We start from the raw sequence: 16,077 nt of genomic DNA, 5'->3' as shown, positions 1-16,077 counted from the left end.
TTTTATTCTTAGAGAGAGAGAGAGAGAGAGAGAGATAGTGTGTGTGGGTGGGTGTGGAGAGCGGACTTTGGACGATGATGATTGTTAATCGATGGAATCCGGGGTGCTTTCGGGAATCGGCCCCGGAAATTGAGTGAAGTTCCTCTTGTGTTGCCATAAATTGTTCTCCCAATTTTATCCACTTAATCATAATAACAGAGGTAACGAAATGCCACGAGAGTTTTCAAATTTATCACGAAGATGTAATTGAATCTTACTAGTACAATCAAATCTCATAACTTCTAAAAAAAGATTGTTGCAAGTAAGTCATTTCGCCGATTCCATCCAAAACTTCCGTTTATTCCGTTCCATTTAACTAATGAGAAAGGATGATGTAACTTGTTTTATTATTTTATTTCTCTTACTACTACTAGTTTTGCCTTTTCAATTATGTTTATTTTTTATCCGATTCAAACAATATTTAAATTAAAAATCAGATTTGGACTAAAATAATGTTTTTTCGACCTTATCCTTCCTGTTTTAGCAACACGTAAGAGAGGAAACAATAAAAATCTTCGGACATCAATTTTCCATTAACCAAGTTAAATGGAGTTAACAGAGGACTTCATTATACTTTTTCCAAGTTCTAAGTAATCGATTGCACATTGCTTACAAATTTTAGGGTTTTTAATGCATTTATGCGCAATGAATGTTGGATTTGCATGAGTTAAAATTGCAGGTGCATATACATCGTGAAAAGAAAAAGGTTATAATGCTATCTCCTTATGAAAAATCTCTTTTGCAAATGTGAAATTGTTTGTGGTAGATGATTTTCGTCTGTTAGAAAGACAACTATTTTCAAAATGTTATTTTCCAATATTTCTATAAGGTTACATCACTGTTTCATAATTAACAAGGTATTCATAAAAAATTTCCTTTCAATTCACAACAAATTGAACGGTGCCAAAAAGGCTTAGTGTGAGACCAAAGTAACTCGATCACGATTGGCACAAAAAGCCCAGGCAACAAAAAGATCATACGCATCGACTCGAAATGTGAATGAAATGATTAGCCGATTTCATGACGAGCTCTTTAATGCCTGCCCCTATCAAGCTTACGAAATCTACGAGAATCATCCTCCTTGTTTCGCCAATCTCCGGCAGCATCGACTGATGAATGCGTTTTAAGTTTCACGCGAAGTCGAACATCACGTGGAGTCAACGCGATTCGACATGAGATTTGCAACCGTGCGAACTAATTGACTAGAAAGGTCAAATATGTACGAAGCCGATGGCGTTCCTAAATCAGGATAAATCATATGAATCGACAGCCGTCGACCCATGTAATCAACGCTAGACTGCACAACGCCGCAAGATGCTCAATCCTCAATTTTTATCTATTTAGGCAAAATAATATTATAATTGGCCGTTTCATTTGAGAATTGTAAAATTGCACAAGGCAAACGAGGCAAGTTGTCAAGACCCCGTGGGAAAATATTGTTATACATGTATTATATATACCTTTCAATTTAACTAACTGAATTCTAAATTTTTTGACAATTTGACAATCGAACCATTTTAGTTAATTTTGAGTGGAAACGCTGACGTGAATATGGATCATCCTACTTGATACAATCAACATTGATGTAGATAGTTTTATAATTTTTTAAAACATTTTGAATTTTTCTTTTTCTTTTTTCTTTTCTTTTTTTTTTTCACTATGGCAGTGAGGGTCACCACCGTCCTCGCTGATCGCAAAGGCCTTGTCGTGGCCATGAGGCCATCGCAATGGTGGCCACAAGCAAGGTGGCCCTCGCTGGCAATGGTGTCCATGCGCTCGCCTGTGGCTGGCGAGCCCATGATGGCCTCGCCCAAGGTTTTTGTGGCTTCACTAGCCATGGGTGAGGCCTTCACAACTGATGAGAGCCTCGCCAATGGCCTAGTGGTCAGTGAGGGTCGCCTATGATCCTCGTTGGCCATAGAGGGAAAAAAAGGCAAATAAAACAAAAATTTACAAAAATTATTTACATCAATGCCAATCATATCATATAAAGTAACTAGCATCCATTTTAGCAATCTTCGGTCAAAATTGTTCAATCCATTGGTATAGATATTTATGATTAAATTAGCATAATTCAAATGCTTATAACTGAATTCATACAATTATAATATATTTATGACTTTTTAAATAATTGGAAACGTGTAATCACCTTATCAACTTTGCAAAGATTCAACCATATCTATACTTACTGTTCCACCATATTTTACAACAAAATGCAGAAAAATATTCACAAGAAAAGGGTATTCTGACCTTATATAATGGAAATAATGATAATTCACCTAAACCAATAAAAAGACAGCTATAATAAAAGATTGTAACGAGGAAAATAATCTTTATCGGTGATCGTATCATGATAATGATGACGTGGAAAAAATTATGCTATGATACCGACTAGGTCATTTGCTTATAATTTTTTTTTATTGTCTTTAGTTTCGAGAGAATAATATTAAAGTTCTATAACATTTATCATAAACATCATAGTTTTGAAATATCCATATCTTGGCATTTCAAGTCGCTACATTTTCTTTCAAAAGAATGAGTTTTGGGGTTAATATCATTAAAAACCTCAAATTAATACTTATAAAAAATTTACCTCAAGTTAATTTTTTTACCACTAAAAATTCAAAACTTCTATACCTATGACAAAATTACCTTTCATTAGTTTTCATCAAATTTTATCGGCAAATTGCTAAGTTGGATGACAATCCCTTCCGTTTGTCGTAGGTATGTGAGTTTATGATTTTTCATTGTATTAATCTATTTTAATAAAAATTAATTGATGGTAGATCTATCACAAATATACCAATTTTTAGTTTTTTACGATTAAAATGTTAGTTGGGAAAAAAATTTCACAAGTTTACCAATTTGGATTTTCATTATATTAACCCTGAGTTTTTGGCAGAAAATTGACATGTGACATTTTTAGTAGGAAAACATACAAAGTTGGCAATCTGCAAGCTCTCTTGAGTCTTGACTTTAAAGGCGTAAAAGTCTCACATGTCATTTATTCTCACGTGCACAAGCGTTGCGAGTGAGCAATAATACTTAACTCTTAAGCAAACTATTTTGTCCACGTTGAGTCTTATGTAAATCATATTGAAATATCTAACTAATGTGGAGTCTCGCGTTCTAAACTAGTTATTTTTTTTTTCCCTTTTTCTACGTCATAGACAAGAGGACATATATTTTGGCTGTGTATGTAAGCAAACTTTTATATTTTTGAGATAATACATTAAAAGTCTTAAAACTTGTTACAAAGTGCAATTGAATCATGAAACTTTCATAAAGTACAATTATGTTGTAAAATCTCTTACGAAAAAATTGAATCTTAAAACTTTCAAAACGTGTAGTTAAGTCATAAAATTTATCAATTTGATCAAACAAATAACAAATTCCAATGTCAATTGCATTTGTTGAAAGTTTTAGGGTTAATACCCTAAAAAAATCCTAAACCAGTGCACTTGTAACAAATATATAAAAAACTAATTTTTTGACCATGAAAATCTCCAGATTGGTACAACCGTGACAAATTCACTTCGATTGATAAAAAAACCATAAATTTGTATACTTGTGATAAATTTATCATAAATTAATTTATTCGATCATAAAAAAATCCAAAACTGGTACATTTGTGATAAATATACCATTTGTTAAATTAGATTAATACCACGAAAAATCACAAAAATGATATAACCATGACAAATGGAGAATAAAATCCCAAACTAGTATACCAGTTAACTGTCACGTGCCATTCAACTTAGTAATTTGTTAGTAAAATTTAACGGAAACTAATAGAGGGTAAATTTGTCACAACTATATCAATTTTGGGTAAACTTGTTAAAGGTGTACTAATTTTGGATTTTTTGTGGTCAATAAATTAATCTGGGGTAGATTTGTCACATGTATACAAGTTTGAGGTTTTTGAATGTATTAATCTAAAGTTTATGACTCAATTGTACTTTGATAACAAGTTTTCGGACTCGATTATAATTTTGAAAAGTTTGATCACTCGATTACACTTTCATGTTAAATTTTAATTGACATATAATATGTTTGCTTGTTTGTGCGTGGGAGCTTATGAAAAGTACAATGTAGTTCTTTAAAATCCATAATTGATGATTATCGATGGACGTTGTAAAGGGAGATTACAAATAGAGGTTTCAAACTAGGGACGTTCAAAATAATTGAGAACTGCTTGGAAGCATATCGGACTAGCTCGGAATCGGTAGTTCCTAATGCCAATTGTACAATTGCCCACTTGTCTACCTAGACTAGATTGGTACATATTATATATAAATATGTTTTTTTTAATTTCTATGTTTTCAGATAAAAAACCTAATTTCTTTTTAGTCTCTCTTTGTCTCTCACCCCATTCATCTCACAACCTTCACATACATTCCTCAAAATCATCGAGATTATTCCTACCTCAATATAATTTCTAAGGCTACGCATGACAACGCTTCTGTTATGGAGAATAGTTTTTTTTAGAAATAGTTATTTTCTATTTTTTTTTTCCGAATAACAATTTCTAAGTAAAAGAACCTGTTTTGTAACTACACAAAATTTTTACTATTGGAATAGAAAAATAATAGAAATGCATTTAGTAACGCAACAATTTCTTTTTGTATTTATTCATCTTTTATTTTTGCTTACAGATCGCCGCCGTCAGCCCGCCAGCCACCGCCGCTGCACGACCGCTAGCCGCCGACCGCCGCCGGAAGCCCATCGGCGATGGGGTGGCAGTGGCAAGCGGCAGCGGCAACCGACAGTGACGGGCAGTGGTGGCGGCGATGGCCGACGGTGGCTCCGGGTGGTTGACGGTGGCCGTAGCAAGAAAAAGAAAAAAAAGAAAATCAGCTTATTTCTAGAAATTGTTCCAAAAAACAAGAAGCAACTTTTTTTTGCTTCTCAAAAAAAAATTTTTTTTTTTGGTAAGAGGTAAGAATATATATTAAGCTTTGCTTCTCAAAACTGTTCCCAGGAACAAAAAATTTAAAAAATTGTTCCCGGGAACAAATATTTTACCAAACAGGTTTCTATTCTTTTTTTGTTCCGGGGAACAAAATAACATAAATTGAAAGAAACAGAGCGTTACACTGCACTATCTAAGTCTATGTCCATTATCTCCTCCTTCTTCTCATCCATTATGTTAGGAGAAGGGGACACGCATCGGCCACAATAGATGACATTTTCTATAACTTTTGCCAGTAACATTCGGCCTGTTTCGAATTTTATTTTTGTCAAAGTTTGATGTTGGAAAGTGATTTACTGCAGGATGCATTTTATATTGGATATTAAGAAGGCGCCTCGGATGACCTATAGAACTCAACCTTCTGAATGAACTCCTTCCGAAGTCAGTCTTGCTATAAAATTATAGAAATAAAAACATACATAAACAGATCATGAAAAAAAAGAGTGAACTACTGCGCTTTGGACTAATGAACTGTGTGAATTTGTTAGGGACATTTCAACTTGTTTCATTGACTCACTCAAGAATGATACTAAGGAACCAACGGATGATTCCTAGTTCCAATTTTTCAAAATCAGTCCTTAGTGGGTGGTTTCATTTATAAGGTGGAAACTGTTCGCTCTGGAATCAATCATTCATATTTCAAACGATTATTGAATGGTTAAATCGACGGTTATATTGATTCCACTAATTTGATAATTTCTTTTGACTCCATTGTGTTGCTTTATTCCACTATGCCGATGGTTATTTCTTTGAAGGTTGCATTCGAGATTTTTTACTCCACCTTTTTTTGATTTATCGGGTTGTTGATAATTTTATTCATAAATATTGTTGACTAAGTCTATTACTTGTCAAAAATAACCAGAAGTTAGGTGAATACATTCATATTGAATATCATCTTTCATTCATTTAGACAAAATGAATCGGGGACAAATTAAATTTTCCTTCCATGGAGAACCATGTCTACTTTTGTTATATAGACTATGGATACATACTATGCCAAATCTCCATAGTTTTATGTGAATTGATTCGTGAATTTGGGGAGTCTCCTGATGTTCTTTTTCACACAAAATGCTTCCTGTCATAATTTTTCGACTTGCTTTTTCCTTTACAAATCGATAGTTGTGTAAATTATAATTCCATAAATTATAAATAATTCAAATGATAAACTGAAGTTAAATCTCACTTTTTTCATTCAATGTATCGCCCCTTTTTAGTAAATTTTGAATAATAAATACAAACGATATCAAATGATAATGAAACTATTGGAGGGATGAATGCAAATGACGCATTTTTTGAGCGAAAGTAATTAGCACGAGTTAGGAGTGCACGCCAAACTAGCATGAGAAGACCTAGTTTGCTAATAGAAAGAAACAATAAAACCACAATTGAGTTCAACAGATTATTTGGTTGAAAAAGGAAAATATGATTTCGTGAAACTTAGTTTATAAAATCAATTAAATGAATAAGGATATCTTAGGTAAAATTTTAGATATACTTTGGTGACAGGATATTTGCCAGAAACAATCTCACATCAATTCTAAATTCTATTGATTTGCTTAGAACTTGACCAAATCAAGAATATTTGTTAATTTTTTCCACACAGGTCTTCTTCTTTCCACATACATTAAGGAGTTATTGTAAACCCTTTTTCCTTCTTTTTAGTCTACTTAGTACTGACTGGCTCCTGGCCACTTTCTACTCCTTACTCGGGCCTTTATTTTCTCTCAACTCAAAAGCAGAGAACAAAATAAAAAGATTTAAAATTAAAATTATACAGAAATTTCAAATTAATTTACGAGACTTTCAACTCTATTCCTTTTTTCATTGGTTTTTAACACTAAAGTAGCGTCTGCATCATCGGTCCCCCCTCCACTAAAAACTCGAACTTAAAACTACAAGAAGAGAAGCACGCCACATCATCATCTCCGATCAAAGCCGACCCTCGCTCGTATTGTAAATCCGGGATTTGCTTTTTTTTTTTAAAGATTCCGGGACGCACGAAATAATTTATAATTTCGATACGCGAAATCGAAAAAGGAGAAAATAAAAAAGGCCATACGGATTCATATAACAAAGAAAAAAAATACACAACGAGATTCTACGAATCTAGTTTAGCCTTCACTTCTTTAATAGAGGACTTCCCCCCCGCGGCTCGCAGTCTTTTTCTTCTCGTCTCGCGCAACGACAGATCATTTCGTCGCGCGACGACAGATCATTTCTCCCTCTCGATCAAACCCCGCGCCACCATCGACTTCCGCCCTCCGTCTTCGACCTCGACCTCGAGCTCGATCTCGATCTCTTCCCCGATTCGCCGTCCCTCCGTCGTCGGCGGCGGCCTCCCTCGTCCGCCCCGAGGAAGCCCTAACCCTCGATTCCCCCTGCGCGGCCCGGGGAAAAGTCCGTCCTCTCCCTCGTCCCCGCCGCCCCTTTTCCCACATCGCCAATCGGGCCGCCGCTCGCGCCTGTTCGGGTACGGATTCGCGATTCCCGGGGGTTCTTCCTTTTTTCGTTTTTTGGGGGGGAAATACTCAGCTTCGTCGCGGTTTTTCGGTGCTCGCTTAGGTAAGTCGGTTGCCTGGTGGTTCCGCGGCATTTTCGATGCTCGGACGCTGGGGGTGGTTAGGGTTTTTTATTGCTCGCTCCGTGTGGGGAGGGAAGGGGGGAGGGGATGTTCCTGATCGGTGCCTGCGATCGCGAGTTGATGGTTTGGTTGCTCTTTTTCGCTCGGGTGTTCATGTGGATAGGCGCGCGCTGGTGCATTCGCTTTTGTTCTGCATTTTATGTGGGTTTGAAATGAAATGAATCTGTGGTTGCTTCTGATGCGTTAGTTATTCTATTCTCTAGGTTTTTGCACGCTTACGATCTCCCTCTCTCTCTCTCTCGCTTCACGCTCAAAATGGTTTATGATCGATACAGAGGAAGTACGAGTGATTGGTATGCAATTAGTTCGAAGTAATCTCTGCAGTTGATAGAGTGGACTACTGCCTAATACTTCGTGCCGTCTTTCCTTCTGTAGCATGATTTTATCCTCATGACTCTGCAAGCGTGCATTAATTTTTTTTTTTGTTTGCTATTCTAACGCAGGCAGTAATTGTGGATGGTAATCCGGTAGTTCCCATAGTCAGATGTTATTTGGTTTCTGAAAATCTGTTTCCAGTTGCGGTGCCCCTTGAGGTGTCTCCTGTGGTTGCCCTTTGGGTCTTGTGGGATGATTTTGTATTGCTGTTGCCATTGTTGATAACGATATCACTGATTGGCAAGATATTTCAAAATTCAAAGGTTAGTCATCGGTACCATAGAGCTGCAGTCTATGTTAGTTTTGTTACTGAGTCAATTCCTGCAGATGTACTTGTCCATGAACAAATAGAGCTTTGACTAAAATCGACTGTCATTTAAAGGTGGAATTTCCTAAATTAGCAGTGGTACTTTCAGAGTAGTTCTGGTTATTTTTGAAGATCAACATTCTAAATATCATTGCTATAGTCAGGAAACTTGTGATTGGACAGTGGCGAAGTTCGTTGTTTATCTCTTGAAATAATAAATCGGTAGTGGTTGTTGCTTGTGGAAGAATTTCTCCGAGTAGTTATCCATAATCTTCTTTGCCGTTTTAGAAAAATTCACACTGAGGTAGTAGTAGGGGTTACTGGCCTATTTTCAAAGAAATAATCCACGTCAATAAAAACCATCTACATCCCAGAATAAATCAGCCCTATGAAAATGGAATAGGGGGATTCCTGGCTCATGCAATACCTGTTGAAGAAATTATCTATAAACCCCGTTGTAAGCTTTCTCCAAATTGTCTCCAGGACAATTTCAACTTTGAGTGCCTCAATAAGACCTCTCCTTTAGAAACTTTCCATTTCTATTGTTTTCCAACCAACAGAAAACCAAAACATGAAACTTAGGATATTTATTATAGACTATTGTGAGGGGCTATGCTTGACCCAGTTTAGCCCTATAGAGGAATAAGAATTTGAAAAAGTTCTCTTCCATGGAGAATGTAGAAGAAGATGCATCATAGGTTTTTGCTTTCCTCGAAAGGATGCGCCCATTTTTGTTCATGATCTTACCCTTGATAGGAGCAATGGTGATGCGTGATCTTGAGTGGGCTTTCAGCATATCGGTATGCATTTGGTTTTGTTTTAAGAGAAATGCAACCTGTGAGAGTTGAGGCCACCAAATGGAGCTTCTATTTACTGTAATTTATAGTATCTTTTGAATTTTTTGTCAGGTCCTGATCAAAAGGCTCTGAAGAATGTTTTGTTACGGTAAACTGCAGCAATGAAAAACTGACACGATCACACATGCACGAGGCTCTTCTACACTCAGTCTTGAGAATTATTCTCTGTGAAGCTTATCTGAAAATGGAGCCATTATTAGACATATGCTACTAATTTGTGAAGAAAAACATCATCTCATATGTATTCTACCAAATCAGTATATGTTTTTGACAGTTGACAGATTTTTTGGCATATTTTCCACCTGAGAAAGAGGTTGTGTTACGAGCCTGTTCCTCTGTTCTCGACCTTGCAGTCGTGGGAAGTAATAACGTGTTAACCTTTCTGGGAGAAGTTTTCTTTTGCTTTTTTATTTTGTGGGGTCTGGGTTTGGTTGTTCCTAAAAGATCTGAAAGGCACTATCTTCTTGTGATATTGTAATACCCTGTCTCCCATTTTGGAATATGCATTTCACAAGGCTAGGGCTTCTGCAAACCCGATGTCATATGATTGAGATAGCTTCTGCTTTTCTAAAACAAAGTTGAATTGTGCATCTTGAGTCCACAAGTACAAGAACAGTTCTCTGCATTGTTGCAATGCTTGTCGTGATTCTGCATTGAAGACTTGAAATCATATGCTATTGGTTTATTTCTTTTTGTTGATTGATTAATGTGGAGGCTAACCTTTTTCTTTAGCTGCCTTTTATCCCCCACCTATGATTAACTGCTTTCTTTCTTTGTTAATAGTGCTTCTTTGGTCACTTTACCTATGTGCCATGTTCTTACTACATTTTTTGAGTGCGCATATTATGCATCTTTTGTCTGAACTTCATACATCTTTATCTTTTGTGTCCTTTTTTTCTTTTGTTTTGGGGGTTTTTGGCAATAGATCTATTGATTACTTAATGATGGTATTACTACCTTCTACCATCTTCCAGACTTGGCAGCCAAGGATGAACTTTCAACAACTTGCCCATCCCAAGTCTGCTGCTAATGGAATTGGCCGTCGTAAAAGCGAAAGAGAAGGAGGAATGAAGATGGACAATAGGCTGCATTCTGGAAAATCTGGCATCAGCAAAACTGGTAGCATAGGTACAATATTCCAAAATATGTATGGATTATTTATATATGGGCTTTCTCTAATGGTGGTCATCGTAGGTTCCATGCCTGACAGCAAAGTCGGAGGCAATCTAAGCCCATCCCATGATAGATTAGTGTACTTCTTAACACGCCTCATTGGTCATCATGTGGAAGTCCAGGTGAAAAATGGATCCATATATTCTGGGATATATCACGCTGCAAATGTCAATAAAGATATGGGTAAGTTTTTCTTAATGTTAATGTGATTAAAGTGAATAGTTTTTCTTGTGATTATAAACATTAAATCATTGTTCCCAGGGATAATCTTGAAAATGGCTCGCATGATAAAAGATGGGTCTGTTCAGTTGCATAGGGCTAACACTGAGTCCCTTAACAAGGCTTTTGCAAAGACTTTTGTAATTCCTGCCAAAGAACTTGTCCAAGTCATTGCGAAGGTAACTATCAATTCCCTTTTTGCTCTAGTCTCCTTTTAAATGTGCAGCTCGATGAATTGAAATAGTTAAGCAAGTCACACACAGCTATGCATATGCTAGGGAGTATATTCTGTCTCGATTGGTGTAGTATAAAGCAACGATTGACTTCTGAATCTAATTTTAGTATCTTCATGGGCGATGCCAGGATTTCTCTCTAGCTGGGGATGGATTGTCAAATGAGCTTCAACTTGAGAAACGGCAGGAGATCTTGATTGACTCCTGTATATCACAAGCACGCCATGTTGATCCGGAGAGAGAACTAAAACCTTGGATCCCTGATGAAGATGATCCCCAGCGTCCTGAACTGGAAAATGTCTTTGATATCCCATCCGATAGGTTGTGATCAGTTATTTTTCACCCCTTTGAAGAATGTTGTATGTTGTATTCCTGTTAGCAACCTTTGCATGCTAATCATTAGTAAGGATAGAATATTAACTGTTCCTTAACTCCAAATTCGTTAGGAGTGTAATAAGAGAATAGTGGAAGGAAGAACTCAAAACACTTTATAAGCTTTTGTAATGTCTTTCTTTATTTAGTGGAAGATTCTCTTGGTGTTAACACCGAAAGGGCTAGCTTCCAAATACATACATGCTTTCCCTAATTTTTTAGAATATGGCAGCAAATTTGAATGATGAATTGCGTTTTATGGTTCACTTTGACATGTTAACTGTTGTCTAATATCTCATTTTTGTTCACAACTTCACTAGTATTTGGAGCTTTTATGCTTTATCTGGGCATGAGAGTTGACATGGTTTTGGGTGAGGACATTGTGTAGGTGCTGGAAAAGTTGGTTTTTCCTAAAGCTAGTGGGCGGCAGCTCCATTAGAGTTTACGTGTTCCACAAATTGTAGTATTTTGAGCTAAGCCTAACTCCTCTTTTTGCGTGAACTCTGGATTTTGGATTAGAAGGGCAGAGACTATGGCTTGTTATGTTGGAAAACACTGTTCTGTTCTCTTTCTGCTGGCTGATAGAAGATGGAAGTACTCCATAAAACTAGCTTGAGTTTGATGTCAAGCTTTCTTGGACTCTTTTGTGTGAAATAGCTGATGTCAATTTCTAATCTGTTAGTGTTTTAGGTGTGTTATAGAATAATGGTACCATGGTATTTATCTACTTATTCATCAAGTCTTGGAGGTTCTGAATGTAGATTCCACAAGAGAAGTGTATCTTGTAAATATGCTGACTAGCATGATCTTTTTTTTGTCATTTTCAAGGGGGTGGGATCAGTTTGAGGTGAATGAAACTTTATTTGGAGTGAAAAGCACCTATGATGAGGATCTGTACACGACTAAACTTGAGAGAGGCCCTCAGATGCGAGAGTTGGAGAGAGTTGCTGGAAGAATTGCAAGGGAAATAGAAGGTGAGGAGACTCAAGATCTTCATCTGGCAGAGGTGAGCATTCTTTTTTTCTTTTCTTTTTACTGCCTTTTTGTTTTTAAGTTTTTCTTATTTTTTGCTGGAGTTAGCGTTTTACTTAATTTGTGACTGGCAGGAAAGAGGAGTTCGTTTCCATGACAGTTTCAATATTGACGAGGAGACAAGATTCTCTTCAGTCTGTAGAGGTGGGGTGGTTGATGATAGTGGATATGTAGAGGAGGAGGATATTCTTTTGGATTCATGGAACACTGAAACATTTGGCAGTGCCCCTGCTTCTATCATGATTGGTTCGCTTGATGGGACAGACACTGATGCTACTCAAGCATCAGCAAGATCTTCATCCACGGTACCTTTGGTACATTATATTGTTTGTATGTTGCATGATATGCAATGTGCGCATGACCTTATTCTCTTATTGCTTCAGGGGTTCCTGCTAATGTTGTGCATATAAATCCTTCACGTGTGGCTTTTTCACATAACAAAGACAATGTACCTGCTTGGGGAATCTGTAGACTGGCAGTACTGTCCTGCTTCATATACCAAATGTTTGATCTTTCTTAAGGTTTTTTTAATTCAGCATATTGCTGATGTGGTTCATTGGCGTCCATAGCTCATCCAGCACGGTTTTTCATTCGTGAATACCACGTGCAATGACAAATTTTGGGATGACTAAAGCCATGTTTACATCCTATACTAATACAGTTTTCTAAATCCATTTCAAGTCATCCTCTATGACAGACTGACGTATTTGTGGTTTGCATTCCTGTATGAAATAGCTATGTTGGTTTCTACTTATAGCCCTATTATTTGATGTGGTTGAGTTAGACTTATACTTATTCAATGGCTCTGATCTAATAGCACTTAAGTTACAGCTTTCTGTGAGATTAATGGTGTTTTTCTTTTTCCTGTCATAATCACCTTTTTCTATGACATTGCAGGATGGGCCCGAAACTTCTCATTCTAGTGTTGGTGTAGATTTGTCTCAGATTGGTGCTGATGATGCTGGTCGGTTGTCATCTGAACTCACCTGCAAAAGTGTTCTTGCTTCGGGTGATGATAACAGGTCCTTAACTTGCAGATTACTTCTATCAGGAATAATGGAATTTAAATGTCATTGTGATTGTTTCGTAGGAAAGAATTGTGGAAGTCATGGTTTCTTTTTACTTATGTAGGGTACAAGAGAGATCACTGAGTGAACAAAGAGGACATACTGAGTTAGATGATGCTGGGAAGCTGCCAGTAAGTGAAACATTTAACCGTGCATCCTCATTGGAATTTGAATGTGGTTGCTGTCATTGCCTTCAATAAATTGTCAGTGATGTTGACATTTCTACTTCTCTAATTGTGCAAATGCAGCCTGCAAAGGACACCAGGATATCAAAAGCTGAGGGTGAGTAAAGTTCTTATGTAGTATATATGAAAAGGGAAAAAAACAATAAATGGAGTTCTTGAATTTTTATCTTTTTAATCATCATCTCAAGTGAGATGATAAAGGCAATTGCTTGGTGGATAGTGACTTCTGCAACTTTCTTTCCTATCTTCCTATTTACTTGACAAATATTGATACGATAATATAAAATATAAAAACAGAATGTAATAAGAATTTGTGTCCTAGTAAGGTCGTCCATTTTTATTTTGTCATTTAGTTGTTTTTTTGATGGAACCATGTTATATTATTTTCTTTTGCTCAGACTCCATCTCATTGTTGAAAGGAAAGAGTGGTTCCTCTCATAAAGGGGGCATATTGGCCAAGGCTGCAGCTCCTGCTTCTTCTACTGTTGCCTTAACGGATCATAATAAGATGAATTCACGTGGTGATCTATTGGAGACACCTACTTTGGCAAAAAGTGGAGAAACCCAATCTGTGGATTCTCATGGACGGCCTGGTAGCTCTACATCATCTGCTTCTGATCGTCTGGGTGCTGCATCAGCTCCTACCGGTGCTAGGCTGACGCCCAGTTCATCAGTAGGCTCCTTATCCTCTGAAAAATCCAACTTGAACCCCCATGCTAAGGTTGGAAAACTTCCATTTGTTTTTAGTTTTCCTTACTGCTTTTTATGGAGATGGTTTCATAATTTGGCGATGAGATACGTGGGTTTTATGAAGTTTGTCATGTTTTCATTGGCAGGAATTCAAGCTGAATCCCAATGCAAAGAGTTTTGTTCCTTCTCAGACACCTGTTAGACCTGTGTCCCCAGCTGGAGATGGCTCCTTCTACTATCCAGCTAATATGCCCGGGGTACACCCAATGCACAACATGCCCGTAGGAGTTGGAGTAAGTTTGGTTTCTTTACCTTTATATATTATATGCTTTATGTTTTCATTGACTAGTTGGAATTATAATTACTAGTTACATCAGTCTATTCACTCGTTCTCTCTTTCCTTGTTGATGTTATTGATCTTTGCCTGATTGGTGGCTTGCTTTAATAATATGTAGATGGGGGGGCCTTTTGTGGGACATCAGCCCCTAATTTTTAATGCACAAGTTCCCCCTGGGCAATCACCACAAACATATTTACACCCAAATGGCCCTCATGTATGGTTTTTCCTTGCATTCCTTAAGTTTTTATTGGAGGCTACATTTGTTATTGTCCTGAATTAATAGTTTGCATTTTCATTGTTACTCAATTGCAGTATGGACAGCACATGCTTGTTGCCCATCCAAGACAGTTGCCTTACATGCCAGGCTTTCCACCAGTAAGACACCTCGTAAATTTGTCCGAGTTTTACTAAGTAGAGGATAAGGATAGTAAAATGATTTGGTTAAGTTCCTCTGTCTTGTATACAAGTAATAGCTTAGTTGTGATTGTTTCTTTCGTTTTTTCTAAATCAACCCACAGACAAAGTACAAGTCAATGAGATTGTGGACAACACTCGTGCCCCACCTCCATCTTGTGTGATAGTCAATGCAAGTTGAAAATGTCCTTAATGGCATCATGTTATTGTATTGTCTAATCCCTCCATAATTCTATTAGAATTGTCGTACGGCTTTAAAGATATAGGAAAATGCTTTTTTCTGGTTTGCTGGTTAAAGGAAATGATATGCACTCTTTGCTGTGCTTGTCAAGAGCATACAATATGAGCCGTTGACACTCTTTTCTCCCTTCTCTCAGGACATGCCATATAAAGGACGAGACTATTAGTCAGTTCTGTTGAAGGTCCGTGTTCTTGGAGGTTTCTACTGACAAATAATTCGGGCGACTTAGATTCTTGGGAGTTCTGGTCACATGAATAAACCTTCTTCATAGATCTGCTTGGGAAAGAAAGAAAATTCTTTTTTCTTAAGAGCTTGGCCTTCAATGGGGATCCCCTAATAGTAACCTTATTTCCATGGCTGACCATTGTATGTTCCTCTCATACCACCAGATAGCGGCAGGTTTCAATTGATCGGGACTTGGGACTTAAGTTTTCACTTGACGTACTTGTTGAAACTTTTCAGACTCGATGGTTGTGGAAATTTTATTGTAGGTGTTAAAAGGAGTGTCTCTCTCATAAAGTGCTCTGAAATAAGATCAATTGCAACCACAACCGTATAGAAGCTGAGGCGTAGGTAGGAACAACTGTGAGTAGGTCCCCTTTATTGATGACATGTTTCATAAGCTCAATTTCCCAAGTGATGACTAAATTTTGTTTGAAGTTGTTAAACGTCCCGTGAAATAGACATATCCTTAATTGAGCCCTTGATCTGTAGAGAAATATTCAGCTGCGATTGTTGTTTGCTTTCCATGCTTCCTGGTCCGGTTGTGGCAAGACCGACTACAAGAGATGTTTTGATCCTGTGTCTGCCTTTGCCATTATTGGTTTATTAGTAGTACTTCATTTAGTTTCTTGAATCGAAAAAAAGGAGCAGGTGATGGAGCCATTAGCGCTAATTGTGAAAATTAGGTTAAGGCAATG

The 16,077-nt window shown here is 37.1% G+C and overlaps 1 protein-coding gene across 8 annotated transcripts; it reads left to right on the top strand.

The window, feature by feature from the left end:
- The first annotated feature begins 7,164 nt into the window (after positions 1-7,164).
- LOC104450007 (polyadenylate-binding protein-interacting protein 3) lies at positions 7,165-15,779 on the top strand. 8 transcript variants are annotated; one of them, XM_010064384.3, is made up of 16 exons: positions 7,165-7,481; positions 8,096-8,290; positions 10,166-10,319; positions 10,386-10,547; positions 10,626-10,762; positions 10,947-11,137; positions 12,017-12,194; positions 12,295-12,534; positions 13,118-13,242; positions 13,352-13,418; positions 13,536-13,569; positions 13,892-14,193; positions 14,309-14,455; positions 14,618-14,716; positions 14,815-14,877; positions 15,294-15,779. In XM_010064384.3, exons 3-16 carry the CDS (start codon positions 10,181-10,183, stop codon positions 15,321-15,323), a joined length of 1,914 nt encoding a protein of 637 aa, XP_010062686.1. In that variant the 5' UTR covers positions 7,165-7,481; positions 8,096-8,290; positions 10,166-10,180; the 3' UTR covers positions 15,324-15,779. The 8 variants fall into 8 exon arrangements, with proteins under 8 accessions (XP_010062686.1, XP_010062680.1, XP_010062681.1 ...); XM_010064378.3 differs by having other exon boundaries at positions 13,871-14,193; XM_010064379.3 differs by having other exon boundaries at positions 7,165-7,573; positions 13,871-14,193.
- Positions 15,780-16,077: the final 298 nt, after the last annotated feature.

This window comes from Eucalyptus grandis, chromosome 6, assembly GCF_016545825.1.
Source record: "Eucalyptus grandis isolate ANBG69807.140 chromosome 6, ASM1654582v1, whole genome shotgun sequence".
NCBI lineage: Eukaryota > Viridiplantae > Streptophyta > Magnoliopsida > Myrtales > Myrtaceae > Eucalyptus > Eucalyptus grandis.
This window is presented reverse-complemented; position numbering and strand designations above follow the sequence as displayed.

Bases quoted from the DNA above. Each gene is read 5' to 3' on its own strand.
- LOC104450007 (XM_010064381.3), top strand. From the start codon at position 10,181: ATGAACTTTCAACAACTTGCCCATCCCAAGTCTGCTGCTAATGGAATT. The intron at 11,138-12,016 runs GTTGTGATCAGT...GTCATTTTCAAG, and splicing joins TTTGATATCCCATCCGATAG to GGGGTGGGATCAGTTTGAGG. The intron at 13,419-13,535 runs GTAAGTGAAACA...GTGCAAATGCAG, and splicing joins ATGATGCTGGGAAGCTGCCA to CCTGCAAAGGACACCAGGAT.